This window comes from Petromyzon marinus, chromosome 73 (assembly GCF_048934315.1).
Source record: "Petromyzon marinus isolate PM22_M1 ecotype Great Lakes invasive population chromosome 73, UKy_Petmar_22M1.pri1.0, whole genome shotgun sequence".
In the NCBI taxonomy this organism is placed as follows: domain Eukaryota; kingdom Metazoa; phylum Chordata; class Hyperoartia; order Petromyzontiformes; family Petromyzontidae; genus Petromyzon; species Petromyzon marinus.
The window spans coordinates 3,237,278-3,259,441 of record NC_133739.1 but is presented as its reverse complement, the minus strand read 5'-3'; the positions used below and the strand labels follow the sequence as shown (position 1 = coordinate 3,259,441).

The following is a 22,164-nucleotide window of genomic DNA, read 5'->3' as shown; positions in this document are numbered from 1 at the left end:
GTGTGTGTATATATAAGTGTGTAAGAGTGTGTAAGTGTGTAAGTGTGAATGTGTAAGTGTAAGTGTGTAAGTGAGTGTGTAAGTGTGTAAGAGTGTATAAGTGTAAGAGTGTATATATAAGTGTGTAAGTGAGTGTGTAAGTAAGTGTGTAAGAGTGTATAAAAGTGTGTAAGTGTGTAAGTGTGTAAGAGTGTATATAAGTGTAAGTGTGTAAGTGTGTATATAAGTGTATATAAGTGTGTAAGTGTGTATATATAAGTGTGTAAGTGAGTGTGTAAGTGTGTGTGTGTAAGTGTAAGAGTGTAAGTGTGTAAGAGTGTGTAAGTGAGTGTGTAAGTGTAAGTGTGTATATATAACTGTGTAAGTGAGTGTTTATATAAGTGTGTAAGAGTGTGTGTAAGTGTAAGTGTGTAAGTGAGTGTATAAGAGTGTATATAAGTGTGTAAGTGTGTAAGTGTAAGTGAGTGTATATATAAGAGTGTAAGTGTGTAAGTGAGTGTGTAAGAGTAAGTGTGTATATAAAGTGTGTAAGAGTGTATATATAAGTGTAAGTGTGTAAGTGTGTATAAGAGTGTGTGTATATATAAGTGTGTAAGTGTGTAAGTGTAAGTGTGAGTGTGTAAGTGAGTAAGTGTGTGTGTAAGTGTGTAAGTGTGTAAGTGAGTGTGTAAGTGTGTAAGAGTGTATATATAAGTGTGAGTATATAAGTGAGTGTGTAAGTAAGTGTATATAAGTGTAAGTGTGTAAGTGTAAGTGTGAGTGTGTAAGTGTATATATTAGTGTGAGTGTGTAAGTGTGTAAGAGTAAGTGTGTAAGTGTGTAAGAGTGTATATAAGTGTGTAAGTAGTGTGTAAGTGTAAGAGTGTGTAAGTAAGTGTGTAAGTGTGTAAGTAAGTGTGTAAGTGTATAAGTGCATATATAAGTGTGTAAGTATATATAAGTGTATAAGTGTAAGTGTGTAAGTAAGTGTGTAAGTAAGTGTGTAAGTAAGTGTGTAAGAGTGTGTAAGAGTGTATATAAGTGTGTATATAAGTGTGTAAGAGTGTGTAAGTGTAAGTGTGTAAGTAAGTGTGTAAGAGTGTGTAAGTGTGTAAGAGTGTATATAAGTGTGTAAGAGTGTGTAAGTGTAAGTGTGTAAGTGTAAGAGTGTGTAAGAGTGTGTAAGTGTAAATGTAAGTGTGTAAGAGTGTGTAAGAGTGTATATATAAGTGTGTAAGAGTGTGCAAGAGTGTATATAAGTGTGTAAGAGTGTGTAAGTGTAAGAGTGTGTAAGAGTGTGTAAGTGTAAATGTAAGTGTGTAAGAGTGTGTAAGAGTGTGTAAGAGTGTGCATATATAAGTGTGTAAGAGTGTGTAAGAGTGTATATAAGTGTGTAAGAGTGTGTAAGAGTGTGTAAGTGTAAGAGTGTGTAAGAGTGTGTAAGTGTGTAAGAGTGTGTAAGTGTGTAAGTGTCTAAGTGTGTATATAAGTGTGTAAGTAAGTGTGTAAGTGTAAGAGTGTGTAAGTAAGTGTGTAAGTGTGTAAGTAAGTGTGTAAGTGTATAAGTGCATATATAAGTGTGTAAGTGTGTATATAAGTGTATAAGTGTGTAAGTGTAAGTGTGTAAGTAAGTGTGTAAGAGTGTGTAAGAGTGTATATAAGTGTGTATATAAGTGTGTAAGAGTGTATATAAGTGTGTATATAGTGTGTAAGAGTGTGTAAGTAAGTGTGTAAGAGTGTGTAAGTGTGTAAGAGTGTATATAAGTGTGTAAGAGTGTGTAAGTGTAAAAGTGTAAGAGTGTGTAAGAGTGTATATAAGTGTGTAAGAGTGTGTAAGTGTAAGTGTGTAAGTGTAAGAGTGTGTAAGAGTGTGTAAGTGTAAATGTAAGTGTGTAAGAGTGTGTATATAAGTGTGTATATAAGAGTGTATAAGTATAAGTGTGTATATAAGTGTAAGTAAGTGCATAAGTAAGTGTGTATATAAGTGCATAAGTAAGTGTGTATATAGGTGTGTAAGTACGTATATATAAGTGTGTAAGTGTGTATATAAGTGTATAAGTAAGTGTATATATAAGTGTATAAGTGCATATATAAGTGTGTAAGTGTAAGTGTGTAAGTGTATATATAAGTGTATATATAAGTGTGTAAGTAAGTGTGTAAGTGTGTGAGTGTGTAAGAGTGTGTAAGTAAGTGTGTAAGAGTGTATATAAGTGTGTAAGTAAGTGTGTAAGTGTGTAAGTAAGTGTGTAAGTGTATAAGTGCATATATAAGTTGTGTAAGTGTGTATATAAGTGTGTAAGTGTGTAAGTAAGTGTGTAAGTGTGTAAGTAAGTGTGTAAGAGTGTGTAAGAGTGTATATAAGTGTGTATATAAGTGTGTAAGAGTGTGTAAGTGTAAGTGTGTAAGTAAGTGTGTAAGAGTGTGTAAGTGTTTGTGTGTAAGTGTGAAAGAGTGTATATAAGTGTGTAAGAGTGTGTAAGTGTAAGTGTGTAAGTGTAAGAGTGTGTAAGAGTGTGTAAGTGTAAATGTAAGTGTGTAAGAGTGTGTAAGAGTGTGTAAGAGTGTGTATATATAAGTGTGTAAGAGTGTGTAAGAGTGTAAGAGTGTGTAAGAGTGTGTAAGTGTAAGAGTGTGTAAGTGTGTAAGTGTGTAAATAAGTGTGTAAGTAAGTGTGTAAGTGTATAAGTGCATATATAAGTGTGTAAGTGTATATAAGTGTATAAGTGTGTAAGTGTAAGTGTGTAAGTAAGTGTGTAAGTGTGTAAGTAAGTGTGTAAGTGTGTAAGTGTAAGAGTGTGTAAGAGTGTATATAAGTGTGTAAGAGTAAGTGTAAGTGTAAGAGTGTGTAAGAGTGTGTAAGTGTAAATGTAAGTGTGTAAGAGTGTGTAAGAGTGTGTAAGAGTGTGTATATATAAGTGTTGTAAGAGTGTGTAAGAGTGTATATAAGTGTGTAAGAGTGTGTAAGAGTGTGTAAGTGTATGAGTGTGTAAGTGTGTAAGAGTGTATATAAGTGTGTAAGTAAGTGTGTAAGTGTAAGAGTGTGTAAGTAAGTGTGTAAGTGTGTAAGTAAGTGTGTAAGTGTATAAGTGCATATATAAGTGTGTAGTGTGTATATAAGTGTATAAGTGTGTAAGTGTACGTGTGTAAGTAAGTGTGTAAGTGTGTAAGTAAGTGTATATAAGTGTGTAAGAGTGTGTAAGTGTGTAAGTAAGTGTGTAAGAGTGTGTAAGTGTGTATATAAGTGTGTAAGAGTGTGTAAGTGTAAATGTAAGTGTGTAAGAGTGTGTAAGAGTGTGTAAGAGTGTATATATAAGTGTGTAAGAGTGTGTAAGAGTGTATATATAAGTGTGTAAGAGTGTGTAAGAGTGTATATAAGTGTGTAAGAGTGTGTAAGAGTGTGTAACTGTAAGAGTGTGTAAGTGAGTGTGTAAGTGTGTAAGTGTGTAAGAGTGTGTAAGTGTGTGTAAGTGAGTGTGTAAGTGTGTACGTGTGTAAGTGAGTGTGTAAGTGAGTGTGTAAGTGAGTGTGTAAGTGTATATAAGTGTGTAAGAGTGTGTAAGTGAGTGTGTAAGTGAGTGTGTAAGTGTAAGAGTGTGTAAGTGTGAGTGTGTAAGAGTGTGTAAGTAAGTGTGTAAGTGTATAAAAGTGTGTAAGTAAGTGTGTAAGTGTGAGTGTGTAAGTGAGTGTGAGTGTGTAAGTGAGTGTGTAAGTGAGTGTGTAAGTGAGTATGTAAGTGTAAGTGTGTAAGAGTGTGTAAGTGTGTAAGAGTGTGTAAGTGTGTAAGTGAGTGTGAGCGTGTGAGTGTGTAAATGTATATATAAGTGTGTAAGTGAGTGTGTAAGTGTGTAAGAGTGTGTATATAAGTGTGTAAGTGAGTGTGTAAGTGTGTAAGTGTGTAAGTGAGTGTGTAAGTGAGTGTGTAAGTGTGTAAGAGTGTGTAAGTAAGTGTGTAAGTGTAAGTGTGTAAGAGTGTAAGAGTGTGTGTATATATAAGTGTGTAAGAGTGTGTAAGTGTGTAAGTGTGAATGTGTAAGTGTAAGTGTGTAAGTGAGTGTGTAAGTGTGTAAGAGTGTATAAGTGTAAGAGTGTATATATAAGTGTGTAAGTGAGTGTGTAAGTAAGTGTGTAAGAGTGTATAAAAGTGTGTAAGTGTGTAAGTGTGTAAGAGTGTATATAAGTGTAAGTGTGTAAGTGTGTATATAAGTGTATATAAGTGTGTAAGTGTGTATATATAAGTGTGTAAGTGAGTGTGTAAGTGTGTGTGTGTAAGTGTAAGAGTGTAAGTGTGTAAGAGTGTGTAAGTGAGTGTGTAAGTGTAAGTGTGTATATATAACTGTGTAAGTGAGTGTTTATATAAGTGTGTAAGAGTGTGTGTAAGTGTAAGTGTGTAAGTGAGTGTATAAGAGTGTATATATAAGTGTGTAAGTGTGTAAGTGTAAGTGAGTGTATATATAAGAGTGTAAGTGTGTAAGTGAGTGTGTAAGAGTAAGTGTGTATATAAAGTGTGTAAGAGTGTATATATAAGTGTAAGTGTGTAAGTGTGTATAAGAGTGTGTATATATAAGTGTGTAAGTGTGTAAGTGTAAGTGTGAGTGTGTAAGTGAGTGAGTAAGTGTGTAAGTGAGTGTGTAAGTGTGTAAGTGAGTGTGTAAGTGTGTAAGTGTGTAAGAGTGTATATATAAGTGTGAGTATATAAGTGAGTGTGTAAGTAAGTGTATATAAGTGTAAGTGTGTAAGTGTGAGTGTGTAAGTGTGTATATATTAGTGTGAGTGTGTAAGTGTGTAAGAGTAAGTGTGTAAGTGTGTAAGAGTGTATATAAGTGTGTAAGTAAGTGTGTAAGTGTAAGAGTGTGTAAGTAAGTGTGTAAGTGTGTAAGTAAGTGTGTAAGTGTATAAGTGCATATATAAGTGTGTAAGTATATATAAGTGTATAAGTGTAAGTGTGTAAGTAAGTGTGTAAGTAAGTGTGTAAGTAAGTGTGTAAGAGTGTGTAAGAGTGTATATAAGTGTGTATATAAGTGTGTAAGAGTGTGTAAGTGTAAGTGTGTAAGTAAGTGTGTAAGAGTGTGTAAGTGTGTAAGTGTGTAAGAGTGTATATAAGTGTGTAAGAGTGTGTAAGTGTAAGTGTGTAAGTGTAAGAGTGTGTAAGAGTGTGTAAGTGTAAATGTAAGTGTGTAAGAGTGTGTAAGAGTGTATATATAAGTGTGTAAGAGTGTGTAAGAGTGTATATAGTGTGTAAGAGTGTGTAAGTGTAAGAGTGTGTAAGAGTGTGTAAGTGTAAATGTGTAAGAGTGTGTAAGAGTGTGTAAGAGTGTGCATATATAAGTGTGTAAGAGTGTGTAAGAGTGTATATAAGTGTGTAAGAGTGTGTAAGAGTGTGTAAGTGTAAGAGTGTGTAAGAGTGTGTAAGTGTGTAAGAGTGTGTAAGTGTGTAAGTGTGTAAGTGTCTAAGTGTGTATATAAGTGTGTAAGTAAGTGTGTAAGTGTAAGAGTGTGTAAGTAAGTGTGTAAGTGTGTAAGTAAGTGTGTAAGTGTATAAGTGCATATATAAGTGTGTAAGTGTGTATATAAGTGTATAAGTGTGTAAGTGTAAGTGTGTAAGTAAGTGTGTAAGAGTGTGTAAGAGTGTATATAAGTGTATATAAGTGTGTAAGAGTGTGTAAGAGTGTATATAAGTGTGTATATAAGTGTGTAAGAGTGTGTAAGTAAGTGTGTAAGAGTGTGTAAGTGTGTAAGAGTGTATATAAGTGTGTAAGAGTGTGTAAGTGTAAAAGTGTAAGAGTGTGTAAGAGTGTATATAAGTGTGTAAGAGTGTGTAAGTGTAAGTGTGTAAGTGTAAGAGTGTGTAAGAGTGTGTAAGTGTAAATGTAAGTGTGTAAGAGTGTGTATATAAGTGTGTATATAAGAGTGTATAAGTATAAGTGTGTATATAAGTGTAAGTAAGTGCATAAGTAAGTGTGTATATAAGTGTGTAAGTGTGTATATAGGTGTGTAAGTACGTATATATAAGTGTGTAAGTGTGTATATAAGTGTATAAGTAAGTGTATATATAAGTGTATAAGTGCATATATAAGTGTGTAAGTGTAAGTGTGTAAGTGTATATATAAGTGTATATATAAGTGTGTAAGTAAGTGTGTAAGTGTGTGAGTGTGTAAGAGTGTGTAAGTAAGTGTGTAAGAGTGTATATAAGTGTGTAAGTAAGTGTGTAAGTGTGTAAGTAAGTGTGTAAGTGTATAAGTGCATATATAAGTGTGTAAGTGTATATAAGTGTGTAAGTGTGTAAGTAAGTGTGTAAGTGTGTAAGTAAGTGTGTAAGAGTGTGTAAGAGTGTATATAAGTGTATATAAGTGTGTAAGAGTGTGTAAGTGTAAGTGTGTAAGTAAGTGTGTAAGAGTGTGTAAGTGTTTGTGTGTAAGTGTGAAAGAGTGTATATAAGTGTGTAAGAGTGTGTAAGTGTAAGTGTGTAAGTGTAAGAGTGTGTAAGAGTGTGTAAGTGTAAATGTAAGTGTGTAAGAGTGTGTAAGAGTGTGTAAGAGTGTATATATAAGTGTGTAAGAGTGTGTAAGAGTGTATATAAGTGTGTAAGAGTGTGTAAGAGTGTGTAAGTGTAAGAGTGTGTAAGTGTGTAAGTGTGTAAATAAGTGTGTAAGTAAGTGTGTAAGTGTATAAGTGCATATATAAGTGTGTAAGTGTATATAAGTGTATAAGTGTGTAAGTGTAAGTGTGTAAGTAAGTGTGTAAGTGTGTAAGTAAGTGTGTAAGTGTGTAAGTGTAAGAGTGTGTAAGAGTGTATATAAGTGTGTAAGAGTAAGTGTGTAAGTGTAAGAGTGTGTAAGAGTGTGTAAGTGTAAATGTAAGTGTGTAAGAGTGTGTAAGAGTGTGTAAGAGTGTATATATATAAGTGTGTAAGAGTGTGTAAGAGTGTGTATAAGTGTGTAAGAGTGTGTAAGAGTGTGTAAGTGTAAGAGTGTGTAAGTGTGTAAGAGTGTATATAAGTGTGTAAGTAAGTGTGTAAGTGTAAGAGTGTGTAAGTAAGTGTGTAAGTGTGTAAGTAAGTGTGTAAGTGTATAAGTGCATATATAAGTGTGTAAGTGTGTATATAAGTGTATAAGTGTGTAAGTGTACGTGTGTAAGTAAGTGTGTAAGTGTGTAAGTAAGTGTATATAAGTGTGTAAGAGTGTGTAAGTGTGTAAGTAAGTGTGTAAGAGTGTGTAAGTGTGTATATAAGTGTGTAAGAGTGTGTAAGTGTAAATGTAAGTGTGTAAGAGTGTGTAAGAGTGTGTAAGAGAGTATATATAAGTGTGTAAGAGTGTGTAAGAGTGTATATATAAGTGTGTAAGAGTGTGTAAGAGTGTATATAAGTGTGTAAGAGTGTGTAAGAGTGTGTAACTGTAAGAGTGTGTAAGTGAGTGTGTAAGTGTGTAAGTGTGTAAGAGTGTGTAAGTGTGTGTGTAAGTGAGTGTGTAAGTGTGTGAGTGTGTAAGTGAGTGTGTAAGTGAGTGTGTAAGTGAGTGTGTAAGTGTGTATATAAGTGTGTAAGAGTGTGTAAGTAAGTGTGTAAGTGTATAAAAGTGTGTAAGTAAGTGTGTAAGTGTGAGTGTGTAAGTGAGTGTGAGTGTGTAAGTGAGTGTGTAAGTGAGTGTGTAAGTGAGTATGTAAGTGTAAGTGTGTAAGAGTGTGTAAGTGTGTAAGAGTGTGTAAGAGTGTGTAAGTGAGTGTGAGCGTGTGAGTGTGTAAATGTATATATAAGTGTGTAAGTGAGTGTGTAAGTGTGTAAGAGTGTGTATATAAGTGTGTAAGTGAGTGTGTAAGTGTGTAAGTGTGTAAGTGTGTAAGTGTGTAAGTGAGTGTGTAAGTGAGTGTGTAAGTGTGTAAGAGTGTGTAAGTAAGTGTGTAAGTGTAAGTGTGTAAGAGTGTGTATATATAAGTGTGTAAGAGTGTGTAAGTGTGTAAGTGTGTAAGTGTGAGTGTGTAAGTGAGTGTGTAAGTGTGTAAGAGTGTATAAGTGTAAGAGTGTGTATATATATAAGTGTGTAAGTGAGTGTGTAAGTAAGTGTGTAAGAGTGTATAAAAGTGTGTAAGTGTGTAAGTGTGTAAGAGTGTATATAAGTGTAAGTGTGTAAGTGTGTGTATATAAGTGTATATAAGTGTGTAAGTGTGTATATATAAGTGTGTAAGTGAGTGTGTAAGTGTGTGTGTGTAAGTGTAAGAGTGTAAGTGTGTAAGAGTGTGTAAGTGAGTGTGTAAGTGTAAGTGTGTATATATAACTGTGTAAGTGAGTGTTTATATAAGTGTGTAAGAGTGTGTGTAAGTGTAAGTGTGTAAGTGAGTGTATAAGAGTGTATATATAAGTGTGTAAGTGTGTAAGTGTAAGTGAGTGTATATATAAGAGTGTAAGTGTGTAAGTGAGTGTGTAAGAGTGTATATATAAGTGTAAGTGTGTAAGTGTGTATAAGAGTGCGTGTATATATAAGTGTGTAAGTGTGTAAGTGTAAGTGTGAGTGTGTAAGTGAGTGAGTAAGTGTGTAAGTGAGTGTGTAAGTGTGTAAGTGAGTGTGTAAGTGTGTAAGAGTGTATATATAAGTGTGAGTATATAAGTGAGTGTGTAAGTAAGTGTATATAAGTGTAAGTGTGTAAGTGTAAGTGTGAGTGTGTAAGTGTATATATTAGTGTGAGTGTGTAAGTGTGTAAGAGTAAGTGTGTAAGTGTGTAAGTGTGTATATAAGTGTAAGAGTGTATATAAATGTAAGTGTGTAAGAGTGTGTAAGTGTAAGAGTGTATATAAGTGTAATTGTGTAAGAGTGTGTAAGTGTAAGAGTGTATATAAGTGTAAGTGTGTAAGTGTAAGAGTGTATATATAAGTGTGAGTGTGTAAGAGTGTGTAAGTGTAAGAGTGTATATATAAGTGTGAGTGTGTAAGAGTGTGTAAGTGTAAGAGTGTGTATATAAGTGTGAGTGTGTAAGAGTGTGTAAGTGTAAGAGTGTATATATAAGTGTGAGTGTGTAAGAGTGTGTAAGTGTAAGAGTGTATATATAAGTGCGAGTGTGTAAGAGTGTGTAAGTGTAAGAGTGTATATATAAGTGTGAGTGTGTAAGAGTAAGAGTGTGTATATAAGTGTGAGTGTGTAAGAGTGTGTAAGTGTAAGAGTGTATATAAGTGTGAGTGTGTAAGAGTGTGCAAGTGTAAGAGTGTGTATAAGTGTGTAAGAGTGTGTAAGTGTAAGAGTGTATATAAGTGTAAGTGTGTAAGAGTGTGTAAGTGTAAGAGTGTATATAAGTGTAAGTGTGTAAGAGTGTGTAAGTGTAAGAGTGTATATAAGTGTAAGTGTGTAAGAGTGTGTAAGTGTAAGAGTGTATATATAAGTGTGAGTGTGTAAGAGTGTGTAAGTGTAAGAGTGTGTAAGTGTGTAAGAGTGTGTAAGTGTGTAAGTGTCTAAGTGTGTATATAAGTGTGTAAGTAAGTGTGTAAGTGTAAGAGTGTGTAAGTAAGTGTGTAAGTGTGTAAGTAAGTGTGTAAGTGTATAAGTGCATATATAAGTGTGTAAGTGTGTATATAAGTGTATAAGTGTGTAAGTGTACGTGTGTAAGTAAGTGTGTAAGTGTGTAAGTAAGTGTATATAAGTGTGTAAGAGTGTGTAAGTGTGTAAGTAAGTGTGTAAGAGTGTGTAAGTGTGTATATAAGTGTGTAAGAGTGTGTAAGTGTAAATGTAAGTGTGTAAGAGTGTGTAAGAGTGTGTAAGAGTGTATATATAAGTGTGTAAGAGTGTGTAAGAGTGTATATATAAGTGTGTAAGAGTGTGTAAGAGTGTATATAAGTGTGTAAGAGTGTGTAAGAGTGTGTAACTGTAAGAGTGTGTAAGTGAGTGTGTAAATGTGTAAGTGTGTAAGAGTGTGTAAGTGTGTGTGTAAGTGAGTGTGTAAGTGTGTAAGTGTGTAAGTGTGTGTAAGTGAGTGTGTAAGTGAGTGTGTAAGTGAGTGTGTAAGTGTGTATATAAGTGTGTAAGAGTGTGTAAGTGAGTGTGTAAGTGTAAGAGTGTGTAAGTGTGAGTGTGTAAGTAAGTGTGTAAGTGTATAAAAGTGTGTAAGTAAGTGTGTAAGTGTGAGTGTGTAAGTGAGTGTGAGTGTGTAAGTGAGTGTGTAAGTGAGTGTGTAAGTGAGTATGTAAGTGTAAGTGTGTAAGAGTGTGTAAGAGTGTGTAAGAGTGTGTAAGTGTGTGTAAGTGAGTGTGAGCGTGTGAGTGTGTAAATGTATATATAAGTGTGTAAGTGAGTGTGTAAGTGTTTAAGAGTGTGTATATAAGTGTGTAAGTGTGTAAGTGAGTGTGTAAGTGTGTAAGTGAGTGTGTAAGTGAGTGTGTAAGTGTGTAAGAGTGTGTAAGTAAGTGTGTAAGTGTAAGTGTGTAAGAGTGTAAGAGTGTATATATAAGTGTGTAAGAGTGTGTAAGTGTGTAAGTGTGAATGTGTAAGTGTAAGTGTGTAAGTAAGTGTGTAAGAGTGTATAAGTGTAAGAGTGTGTATATATAAGTGTGTAAGTGAGTGTGTAAGTAAGTGTGTAAGAGTGTATAAAAGTGTGTAAGTGTGTAAGTGTGTAAGAGTGTATATAAGTGTAAGTGTGTAAGTGTGTATATTAGTGTATATAAGTGTGTAAGTGTGTATATATAAGTGTGTAAGTGAGTGTGTAAGTGTGTGTGTGTAAGTGTAAGAGTGTAAGTGTGTAAGAGTGTGTAAGTGAGTGTGTAAGTGTAAGTGTATATATAACTGTGTAAGTGAGTGTTTATATAAGTGTGTAAGAGTGTGTGTAAGTGTAAGTGTGTAAGTGAGTGTATAAGAGTGTATATATAAGTGTGTAAGTGTGTAAGTGTAAGTGAGTGTATATATAAGAGTGTAAGTGTGTAAGTGAGTGTGTAAGAGTAAGTGTGTATATAAAGTGTGTAAGAGTGTATATATAAGTGTAAGTGTGTAAGTGTGTATAAGAGTGTGTATATATAAGTGTGTAAGTGTGTAAGTGTGAGTGTGTAAGTGAGTGAGTAAGTGTGTAAGTGAGTGTGTAAGTGTGTAAGTGAGTGTGTAAGTGTGTAAGTGTGTAAGAGTGTATATATAAGTGTGAGTATATAAGTGAGTGTGTAAGTAAGTGTATATAAGTGTAAGTGTGTAAGTGTAAGTGTGAGTGTGTAAGTGTGTATATATTAGTGTGAGTGTGTAAGTGTGTAAGAGTAAGTGTGTAAGTGTGTAAGAGTGTATATAAGTGTAAGAGTGTATATAAATGTAAGTGTGTAAGAGTGTGTAAGTGTAAGAGTGTATATAAGTGTAATTGTGTAAGAGTGTGTAAGTGTAAGAGTGTATATAAGTGTAAGTGTGTAAGTGTAAGAGTGTATATATAAGTGTGAGTGTGTAAGAGTGTGTAAGTGTAAGAGTGTATATATAAGTGTGAGTGTGTAAGAGTGTGTAAGTGTAAGAGTGTATATAAGTGTGAGTGTGTAAGAGTGTGTAAGTGTAAGAGTGTATATATAAGTGTGAGTGTGTAAGAGTGTGTAAGTGTAAGAGTGTATATATAAGTGCGAGTGTGTAAGAGTGTGTAAGTGTAAGAGTGTATATATAAGTGTGAGTGTGTAAGAGTAAGAGTGTATATAAGTGTGAGTGTGTAAGAGTGTGTAAGTGTAAGAGTGTATATAAGTGTGAGTGTGTAAGAGTGTGCAAGTGTAAGAGTGTGTATAAGTGTAAGTGTGTAAGAGTGTGTAAGTGTAAGAGTGTGTATATAAGTGTAAGTGTGTAAGAGTGTGTAAGTGTAAGAGTGTATATAAGTGTAAGTGTGTAAGAGTGTGTAAGTGTAAGAGTGTATATAAGTGTAAGTGTGTAAGAGTGTGTAAGTGTAAGAGTGTATATATAAGTGTGAGTGTGTAAGAGTGTGTAAGTGTAAGAGTGTGTAAGTGTGTAAGAGTGTGTAAGTGTGTAAGTGTCTAAGTGTGTATATAAGTGTGTAAGTAAGTGTGTAAGTGTAAGAGTGTGTAAGTAAGTGTGTAAGTAAGTGTGTAAGTGTATAAGTGCATATATAAGTGTGTAAGTGTATATAAGTGTATAAGTGTGTAAGTGTACGTGTGTAAGTAAGTGTGTAAGTGTGTAAGTAAGTGTATATAAGTGTGTAAGAGTGTGTAAGTGTGTAAGTAAGTGTGTAAGAGTGTGTAAGTGTGTATATAAGTGTGTAAGAGTGTGTAAGTGTAAATGTAAGTGTGTAAGAGTGTGTAAGAGTGTGTAAGAGTGTATATATAAGTGTGTAAGAGTGTGTAAGTGTAAATGTAAGTGTGTAAGAGTGTGTAAGAGTATGTAAGAGTGTGTATATATAAGTGTGTAAGAGTGTGTAAGAGTGTATATAAGTGTGTAAGAGTGTGTAAGAGTGTGTAAGTGTAAGAGTGTGTAAGTGTGTAAGTGTGTAAGAGTGTATATAAGTGTGTAAGTAAGTGTGTAAGTGTAAGAGTGTGTAAGTAAGTGTGTAAATAAGTGTGTAAGTGTATAAGTGCATATATAAGTGTGTAAGTGTGTATATAAGTGTGTAAGTGTGTAAGTGTACGTGTGTAAGTAAGTGTGTAAGTAAGTGTATATAAGTGTGTAAGAGTGTGTAAGTGTGTAAGTAAGTGTGTAAGAGTGTGTAAGTGTGTATATAAGTGTGTAAGAGTGTGTAAGTGTAAATGTAAGTGTGTAAGAGTGTGTAAGAGTGTATATAAGTGTGTAAGAGTGTGTAAGAGTGTGTAACTGTAAGAGTGTGTGAGTGTGTGTGTAAGAGTGTGTAAGTGAGTGTGTGAGAGTGTGCAAGTGAGTGTGTAAGTGTGTAAGAGTGTGTAAGTGTGTGTAAGTGAGTGTGTAAGTGAGTGTGTAAGTGTGTAAGTGAGTGTGTAAGTGAGTGTGTAAGTGAGTGTGTAAGTGTATATAAGTGTGTAAGAGTGTGTAAGTGAGTGTGTAAGTGAGTGTGTAAGTGTAAGAGTGTGTAAGTGTAAGTGTGTAAGTGAGTGTGTAAGTGTGTAAGTGTGAGTGTGTAAGTGTGTAAGTGTGTAAGTGTGAGTGTGTAAGTGTGTAAGTGTGTAAGTGTGTAAGTGAGTGTGTAAGTGAGTGTGTAAATGTGTAAGAGTGTGTAAGTAAGTGTGTAAGTGTAAGTGTGTAAGAGTGTATATAAGTGTGTAAGAGTGTGTAAGTAAGTGTGTAAGTGTGAGTGTGTAAGTGTAAGTGTGTAAGTGAGTGTGTAAGTGTGTAAGAGTGTATAAGTGTAAGAGTGTATATATAAGTGTGTAAGTGAGTGTGTAAGTAAGTGTGTAAGAGTGTATAAAAGTGTGTAAGTGTGTAAGAGTGTATATAAGTAAGTGTGTAAGTGTGTATATATAAGTGTATATAAGTGTGTAAGTGTGTATATATAAGTGTGTAAGTGAGTGTGTAAGTGTGTGTGTGTAAGTGTAAGTGTGTAAGTGTGTAAGAGTGTGTAAGTGAGTGTGTAAGTGTGTATATATAACTGTGTAAGTGTGTAAGTGAGTGTTTATATAAGTGTGTAAGAGTGTGTGTAAGTGTAAGTGTGTAAGTGTGTATGTGTGTATAAGTGTGAGTGTGTAAGAGTGTATATATAAGTGTATATACAAGTGTGTAAGTGTGAGTGTGTATAAGTGTGAGTGTGTAAGAGTGTATATATAAGTGTATATATAAGTGTGTAAGTGTGTAAGTGAGTGTATATATAAGTGTATATATAAGTGTGTAAGAGTGTATATAAGTGTAAGTGTGTAAGTGTGTAAGTGAGTGTAAGAGTGTATATATAAGTGTGTAAGTGTAAGTAAGTGTGTAAGTGTGTAAGTGTATATATAAGTGTATATAAGTGTGTAAGTGTAAGTGTGTAAGTGTAAGTGTGTAAGAGTGTAAGAGTGTATATATAAGTGTGTAAGTAAGTGTATAAAAGTGTGTAAGTGTGAGTGTGTAACTGAGTGTGTAAGTGTGTAAGTGAGTGCGTAAGAGTGTGTATAAGTGTAAGTGTGTAAGTGTGTAAGTGAGTGTGTATATAAGAGTGTAAGTGTAAAAGTGTAAGTATATAAGTGTAAGTGTGTAAGAGTGTATATAAGTGTGTAAGTGTAAGTGTGTAAGAGTGTGTAAGTGAGTGTGTAAGAGTGTATATATAAGTGTGTAAGTGTGTAAGAGTGTGTATAAGTGTGAGTGTATATATAAGAGTGTGTATAAGTGTAAGTGTGTAAGAGTGTATATAAAAGTGTGTAAGTGTGTAAGAGTATATATAAGTGTGTAAGTGTGTAAGTAAGTGTATAAAAGTGTGTAAGTGTGAGTGTGTAACTGAGTGTGTAAGTGAGTGTGTAAGAGTGTGTATAAGTGTAAGTGTGTAAGTGTGTAAGTGAGTGTGTATATAAGAGTGTAAGTGTAAAAGTGTAAGTATATAAGTGTAAGTGTGTAAGAGTGTATATAAGTGTGTAAGTGTAAGTGTGTAAGAGTGTGTAAGTGAGTGTGTAAGAGTGTATATATAAGTGTGTAAGTGTGTAAGAGTGTGTATAAGTGTGAGTGTATATATAAGAGTGTGTATATAAGTGTAAGTGTGTAAGAGTGTATATAAAAGTGTGTAAGTGTGTAAGGGTGTGTAAGTGAGTGTGTAAGAGTGTATATATAAGTGTGTAAGAGTGTAAGAGTGTATATATAAGTGTGTAAGTGTGTAAGTAAGTGTATAAAAGTGTGTAAGTGTGAGTGTGTAACTGAGTGTGTAAGTGAGTGTGTAAGAGTGTGTATAAGTGTAAGTGTAAGTGTGTAAGTGTGTAAGTGAGTGTGTATATAAGAGTGTAAGTGTAAAAGTGTAAGTATATAAGTGTAAGTGTGTAAGAGTGTATATAAGTGTGTAAGTGTAAGTGTGTAAGTGTGTAAGTGAGTGTGTAAGTGAGTGTGTAAGTGAGTGTATATGTAAGTGTGTAAGAGTGTGTATATAAGTGTAAGAGTGTATATAAAAGTGTGTAAGTGTAAGTGTGTAAGAGTGTATATAAGTGTGTAAGTGTAAGTGTGTAAGAGTGTGTAAGTGAGTGTGTAAGAGTATATATAAGTGTGTAAGTGTGTAAGAGTGTAAGAGTGTATATATAAGTGTGTAAGTGTGTAAGTAAGTGTATAAAAGTGTGTAAGTGTGAGTGTGTAACTGAGTGTGTAAGTGTGTAAGTGAGTGTGTAAGAGTGTGTATAAGTGTAAGTGTGTAAGTGTGTAAGTGAGTGTGTATATAAGAGTGTAAGTGTAAAAGTGTAAGTATATAAGTGTAAGTGTGTAAGAGTGTATATAAGTGTGTAAGTGTAAGTGTGTAAGAGTGTGTAAGTGAGTGTGTAAGAGTGTATATAAGTGTGTAAGTGTGTAAGAGTGTGTATAAGTGTGAGTGTATATATAAGAGTGTGTATATAAGTGTAAGTGTGTAAGAGTGTATATAAAAGTGTGTAAGTGTAAGTGTGTAAGAGTGTATATATAAGTGTGAGTGTGTAAGTGTGTAAGAGTGTATATATAAGAGTGAGTGTGTAAGTGTGTAAGAGTGTATATAAGTGTGTAAGTGAGTGTGTAAGAGTGTATATAAGTGTGTAAGTGTGTATATATAAGTGAGTGTATATAAGTGTGTAAGTGTGTGTGTGCATATATAAGTGTGAGTATATAAGTGTGTAAGTGTGTGTATATATAAGAGTAAGTGTGTATATATAAGTGAGTGTGAGTGTGTAAGTGTAAGTGTATAAAAGTGGGTAAGTGTAAGAGTGTAAGTGTGTAAGAGTGTATATATAAGTGTGTAAGTGTGTAAGTAAGTGAGTGTGTAAGTGTGTGTAAGAGTGTATATAAGTGTAAGTGTGTATAAGAGTGTATATATATAAGAGTGTATATAAGTGTAAGTGTGTAAGAGTGTATATAAGTGTGTAAGTGAGTGTGTAAGAGTGTATATAAAAGTGTGAGTGTGTAAGTGTGTATATAAGAGTGTATATAAGTGTAAGTGAGTGTGTAAGAGTGTATATAAGTGTAAGTGTGTAAGTGTGTGTATATATAAGAGTGTATATAAGTGTAAGTGTAAGTGTGTAAGAGTGTATATAAGTGTAAGTGTGTAAGTGTATATATAAGTGTGTAAGTGTGTGTATATAAAAGTGTGTAAGTGTGTAAGTGTGTAATTGTATAAGTGTGTGAGTGTGTAAGTGTGTAAGTGTATAAGTGTGTAAGTGTGTAAGTGAGTGTGTAAGAGTGTATATGAGTGTAAGTGTGTAAGTGTATATATAAGTGTGTATATAAAAGTGTGTAAGTGTGTAAGTGTATAAGAGTGTAAGTGTGAGTGTGTGTAAGTGAGTGTGTAAGTGTGTAAGAGTGTATATGTAAGTGTATATATAAGTGTGTAAGTGTGAGTGTGTATAAGTGTGAGTGTGTAAGAGTGTATATATAAGTGTATATATAAGTGTGTAAGTGTGTAAGAGTGTAAGTGTATAAGTGTATATGTAAGAGTGTAAGTGTATAAGTGTATATGTAAGTGTGTAAGTGTGTAAGAGTGTATGAGAGTGTGTAAGTGTGTAAGTGAGTGTGTAAGTGAGTGTGTAAGTGTAAGTGTGTAAGTGTGTAAGTGTGTAAGAGTGTAAGTGTATAAGTGTATATATAAGTGTGTAAGTGTGAGTGTGTATAAGTGTGAGTGTGTAAGAGTGTATATATAAGTGTATATATAAGTGTGTAAGTGTGTAAGAGTGTATATAAATGTAAGTGTGTAAGTGTGTGTGTATATATAAGTGTGTAAGTGTGTAAGAGTGTAAGTGTATAAGTGTATATGTAAGAGTGTAAGTGTATAAGTGTATATGTAAGTGTGTAAGTGTGTAAGAGTGTATAAGAGTGTGTAAGTGTGTAAGTGAGTGTGTAAGTGAGTGTGTAAGTGTAAGTGTGTAAGTGTGTAAGTGTGTAAGAGTGTAAGTGTATAAGTGTATATGTAAGTGTGTAAGTGTAAGTGTGTAAGAGTGTATATGTAAAAGTGTGAGTGTATATATTAGTGTAAGTGTGTAAGTGTGTGTGTATATGTAAGTGTGTAAGTGTAAAAGTGTATATATAAGTGTGAGTGTATATATTAGTGTGAGTGTGTAAGTGTGAGTGTATATATTAGTGTAAGTGTGTAAGAGTGTAAGTGTATAAGTGTATATGTAAGTATGTAAGTGTATAAGTGTGTAAGAGTGTATAAGAGTGTGTAAGTGTGTAAGTGAGTGTGTAAGTGTAAGTGTGTAAGAGTGTAAGTGTAAAAGTGTGAGTAAGTGTGTAAGTGTGTAAGTGTGTAAGAGTGTAAGTGTAAGTGTGTAAGTGTGTAAGAGTGTAAGTGTAAGTGTGTAAGTGTGTAAGAGTGTGTAAGTGTAAAAGTGTGAGTGGTCTCTGTGCGTCCGCTCCAGGCTCTGAAGCCGGAGGCCGACGGCTCTCCGGCTTCAGAGTCGAGGGTCGGAGGTCACGGCGGAGGTCACGGCGGAGGTCAAGTCAGAGGTCACGGCGGAGGTCACGGCGGAGGTCAAGTCAGAGGTCAAGTCAGAGGTCACGGCGGAGGTCACGGCCTGCTGCGACTGGAGGCCGGGGAGTTCTACGCGAGGCAGGGAGAGACCCCCATAGACAGACTCGGGGTGTTGCTGGACGGGAGGTGAGGAGCAGGTGGGGGGGGGGGGGGTCTCTGCGTGACCCCCACCCCGCCTGTGACCCCCACGTGACCCTCCGTGACCCCCCGTGACTCTCGGTGACCCCACCATGACCCCTGTGACCCCCCAGGATGAGTGTCAACATGGACTCCGTGACGCTTCCATGACCCCCCATGACCCCCGTGACCCCCCTGTGACCCCCCTGTGACCCCCGTGACCCCCCAGGATGACCGTCAACATGGACTCCGTGACTCTACCATGACCCCCGTGACCCCCCTGTGACCCCACCATGACCCCCGTGACCCCCCCTGTGACCCCACCATGACCCCCGTGACCCCCTCAGGATGACCGTCAACATGGACTCCGTGACGCTCCCATGACCCCCCGTGCCCCCCTGTGACCCCGTGACCCCCGTGACCCCCCTGTGACCCCCCATGACCCCCGTGACCGCCGTGACCCCCCAGGATGACCGTCAGCATGGACTCCGTGACGCTCCACTCCGTCGCTCCGTTCCAGTTCGTCGACTCCGTGGAGTGGGAGTCTGGGGATGGAGAACCACACTTCCTGGTACAACAACAACAACACCACGTGGTGTGTGACACACACACCACGTGGTGTCACACACCACGTGGTGTGTCACCACGTGGAGTGGGAGTCTGGGGATGGAGAACCACACTTCCTGGTACAACAACAACAACAACACCACGTGGTGTGTCACACACCACGTGGTGTGGGAGTCTGGGGATGGAGAACCACACTTCCTGGTACAACAACAACAACACCACGTGGTGTGTGACACACACACCACGTGGTGTGTGACACACACACCACGTGGTGTGGGAGTCTGGGGATGGAGAACCACACTTCCTGGTACAACAACAACAACAACACCACGTGGTGTGTCACACACCACGTGGTGTGGGAGTCTGGGGATGGAGAACCACACTTCCTGGTACAACAACAACAACACCACGTGGTGTGTGACACACACACCACGTGGTGTGTGACACACACACCACGTGGTGTGGGAGTCTGGGGATGGAGAACCACACTTCCTGGTACAACAACAACAACAACACCACGTGGTGTCACACCACGTGGTGTTGTTGGTGAGACACCACGTGGAGTGGGAGTCTGGGGATGGAGAACCACACTTCCTGGTACAACAACAACAACAACACCACGTGGTGTGTGACACACACACACCACGTGGTGTCACACACCACGTGGTGTGTCACCACGTGGAGTGGGAGTCTGGGGATGGAGAACCACACTTCCTGGTACAACAACAACACCACGTGGTGTGTGACACCACGTGGTGTGATACCACGTGGAGTGGGAGTCTGGGGATGGAGAACCACACTTCCTGGTACAACAACAACAACACCACGTGGTGTGTCACACACCACGTGGTGTGGGAGTCTGGGGATGGAGAACCACACTTCCTGGTACAACAACAACACCACGTGGTGTGTCACACACCACGTGGTGTGTCACCACGTGGTGTGGGAGTCTGGGGATGGAGAACCACACTTCCTGGTACAACAACAACAACACCACGTGGTGTGTGACACCACGTGGTGTTGTTGGTGAGACACCACGTGGTGTCACACACCACGTGGTGTGGGAGTCTGGGGATGGAGAACCACACTTCCTGGTACAACAACAACAACAACACCACGTGGTGTGTGACACCACGTGGTGTTGTTGGTGTGTCACCACGTGGAGTGGGAGTCTGGGGATGGAGAACCACACTTCCTGGTACAACAACAACAACAACAACACCACGTGGTGTGTCACACACCACGTGGTGTGGGAGTCTGGAGATGGAGAACCACACTTCCTGGTACAACAACAACAACAACAACACCACGTGGTGTCACACACCACGTGGTGTTGTTGGTGTGTCACCACGTGGAGTGGGAGTCTGGGGATGGAGAACCACACTTCCTGGTACAACAACAACAACAACACCACGTGGTGTGTGACACACACACCACGTGGTGTTGTTGGTGAGACACCACGTGGTGTGTCACCACGTGGAGTGGGAGTCTGGGGATGGAGAACCACACTTCCTGGTACAACAACAACAACACCACGTGGTGTGTGTCACACACCACGTGGTGTGTGTGTGACACACACCACGTGGTGGTGTTGGTGAGACACCATGTGGTGTCTCACCAACACCACGTGGTGACGACACACCACCACGTGGTGTCTCACCATCACGTGTCTCACCACCCCACGTGTCTCACCACCCCACGTGTCTCACCACCCCACGTGTCTCTCTCTCCCCGTGTCTCTCCACCTGCTGTCTCACCACCCCACGTGTCTCCCCCACGTCTCTCTCCCCCACGTGTCTCACCACCCCACGTGTCTCTCTCTCCCCCACGTGTCTCACCCCCCACGTGTCTCACCACCCCACGTGTCTCTCTCTATCCCCGTGTCTCTCCACCTGCTGTCTCTCTCCCCACGTGTCTCCCCCACGTGTCTCTCTCTATCCCCGTGTCTCTCCACCTGCTGTCTCTCTCCCCACGTGTCTCCCCCACGTGTCTCTCTCCCCCACGTGTCTCACCCCCCACGTGTCTCCCCCAGGTGTCTCACCCCCCACGTGTCTCTCTCTCACCCCACGTGTCTCTCTCTCCCCACGTGTCTCTCCACCCCACGTGTCTCACCCCAGGTGTCTCTCTCCCCACGTGTCTCTCTCTCTCCCCACGTGTCTCACCACCCCACGTGTCTCTCTCCACTCCACGTGTCTCTCTCACCACCCCACGTGTCTCTCTCTCTCTCACCACCCCACGTGTCTCACCACCCCACGTGTCTCTCTCACCACCCCACGTGTCTCTCTCCCCGTGTCTCTCTCCCCACGTGTCTCTCTCCCCACGTGTCTCTCTCCCCACGTGTCTCACCACCCCACGTGTCTCTCTCCCCACGTGTCTCTCACCCCACGTGTCTCTCTCTCCCCACGTGTCTCTCTCACCACGTGTCTCTCTCTCCCCGCGTCTCTCTCGCCACGTGTCTCTCTCACCACGTGTCTCACTCACCACGTGTCTCTCTCCCCACGTGTCTCTCTCCCCACGTGTCTCTCTCTCTCTCACCACCCCACGTGTCTCCCCCACGTGTCTCTCTCTCCCCGTGTCTCTCTCGCCACGTGTCTCTCTCCCCACGTGTCTCTCTCCCCACGTGTCTCTCTCCCCACGTGTCTCTCTCCCCACGTGTCTCTCTCTCCCCCCACGTGTCTCTCACCACCCCCAGGTGTCCGTGATGGCAGTCGAGGCCAGCCTGCTCTTGGTGTGGCCTCGCCCTCCGCTCCTCCACCTGCTGACTCTCTCCACTCCACGTGTCTCTCACCACCCCACGTGTCTCTCTCTCACCCCCAGGTGTCTCACCACCCCACGTGTCTCTCTCTCTCTCCCCACGTGTCTCTCCCACGTGTCTCTCTCTCTCCCCACGTCTCTCTCCCCCCGTGTCTCTCTCCGCACGTGTCTCTCTCCCCCCACGTGTCTCTCTCCCCACGTGTCTCTCTCACCACCCCACGTGTCTCTCTCGCTCTCTCCCCCACGTGTCTCTCTCCCCACGTGTCTCTCTCTCTCCCCACGTGTCTCCCACCACCCCCAGGTGTCCGTGATGGCAGTCGAGGCCAGCCTGCTCTTGGTGTGGCCTCGCCCTCCGCTCCTCCACCTGCTGTCTCTCACCACTCCACGTGTCTCTCCCCCACGTGTCTCCCCCACGTGTCTCTCTCACCACCCCACGTGTCTCTCTCTCCCCACGTGTCTCTCTCTCCCCACGTGTCTCTCTCTCACCCCGTGTCTCTCTCACCCCCACGTGTCTCTCTCTCTCCCCACGTGTCTCCCACCACCCCCAGGTGTCCGTGATGGCAGTCGAGGCCAGCCTGCTCTTGGTGTGGCCTCGCCCTCCGCTCCTCCACCTGCTGTCTCTCACCACTCCACGTGTCTCTCCCCCACGTGTCTCCCCCACGTGTCTCTCTCACCACCCCACGTGTCTCTCTCTCCCCACGTGTCTCTCTCTCCCCACGTGTCTCTCTCTCCCCACGTGTCTCTCTCTCTCCCCACGTGTCTCTCTCTCTCCCCACGTGTCTCTCTCTCTCCCCACGTGTCTCTCTCTCTCCCCACGTGTCTCTCTCTCCCCACGTGTCTCTCACCACCCCCAGGTGTCTGTGATGGCAGTCGAGGCCAGCCTGCTCTTGGTGTGGCCTCGCCCTCCGCTCCTCCACCTGCTGTCTCTCTCCACTCCACGTGTCTCTCTCTCTCCCCACGTGTCTCTCTCCCCACGTGTCTCTCACCACCCCCAGGTGTCCGTGATGGCAGTCGAGGCCAGCCTGCTCTTGGTGTGGCCTCGCCCTCCGCTCCTCCACCTGCTGTCTCTCACCACTCCACGTGTCTCTCTCTCACCCCACGTGTCTCTCTCTCACCCCGTGTCTCTCTCACCCCCACGTGTCTCTCTCCCCACGTGTCTCACCACCCCCAGGTGTCCGTGATGGCAGTCGAGGCCAGCCTGCTCTTGGTGTGGCCTCGCCCTCCGCTCCTCCACCTGCTGTCTCTCTC

The 22,164-nt window shown here is 39.8% G+C and overlaps 1 protein-coding gene across 3 annotated transcripts in view; it reads left to right on the top strand.

The window, feature by feature from the left end:
- Positions 1-22,164, top strand: part of LOC142906978 (popeye domain-containing 2-like) — a 57,488-nt gene that overhangs the window by 20,196 nt on the left and 15,128 nt on the right. For 2 of the 3 annotated variants that reach the window (XR_012930608.1, XM_076055850.1), the window contains exons 4-6: positions 17,366-17,604; positions 18,064-18,166; positions 20,855-22,164. The exon at positions 20,855-22,164 is cut by the window's right edge and continues 527 nt beyond it. Coding sequence is in view for 1 of the 3 variants with exons in the window: in XM_076055851.1 (XP_075911966.1) it covers positions 17,366-17,604; positions 17,825-17,861 (276 nt within the window). In the remaining 2 variants the exon portion in view is untranslated. Of the gene's footprint in view, positions 1-17,365; positions 17,605-17,824; positions 17,877-18,063; positions 18,167-20,854 lie in introns of those variants that run through there. The other variant, XM_076055851.1, reaches the window with a different exon arrangement.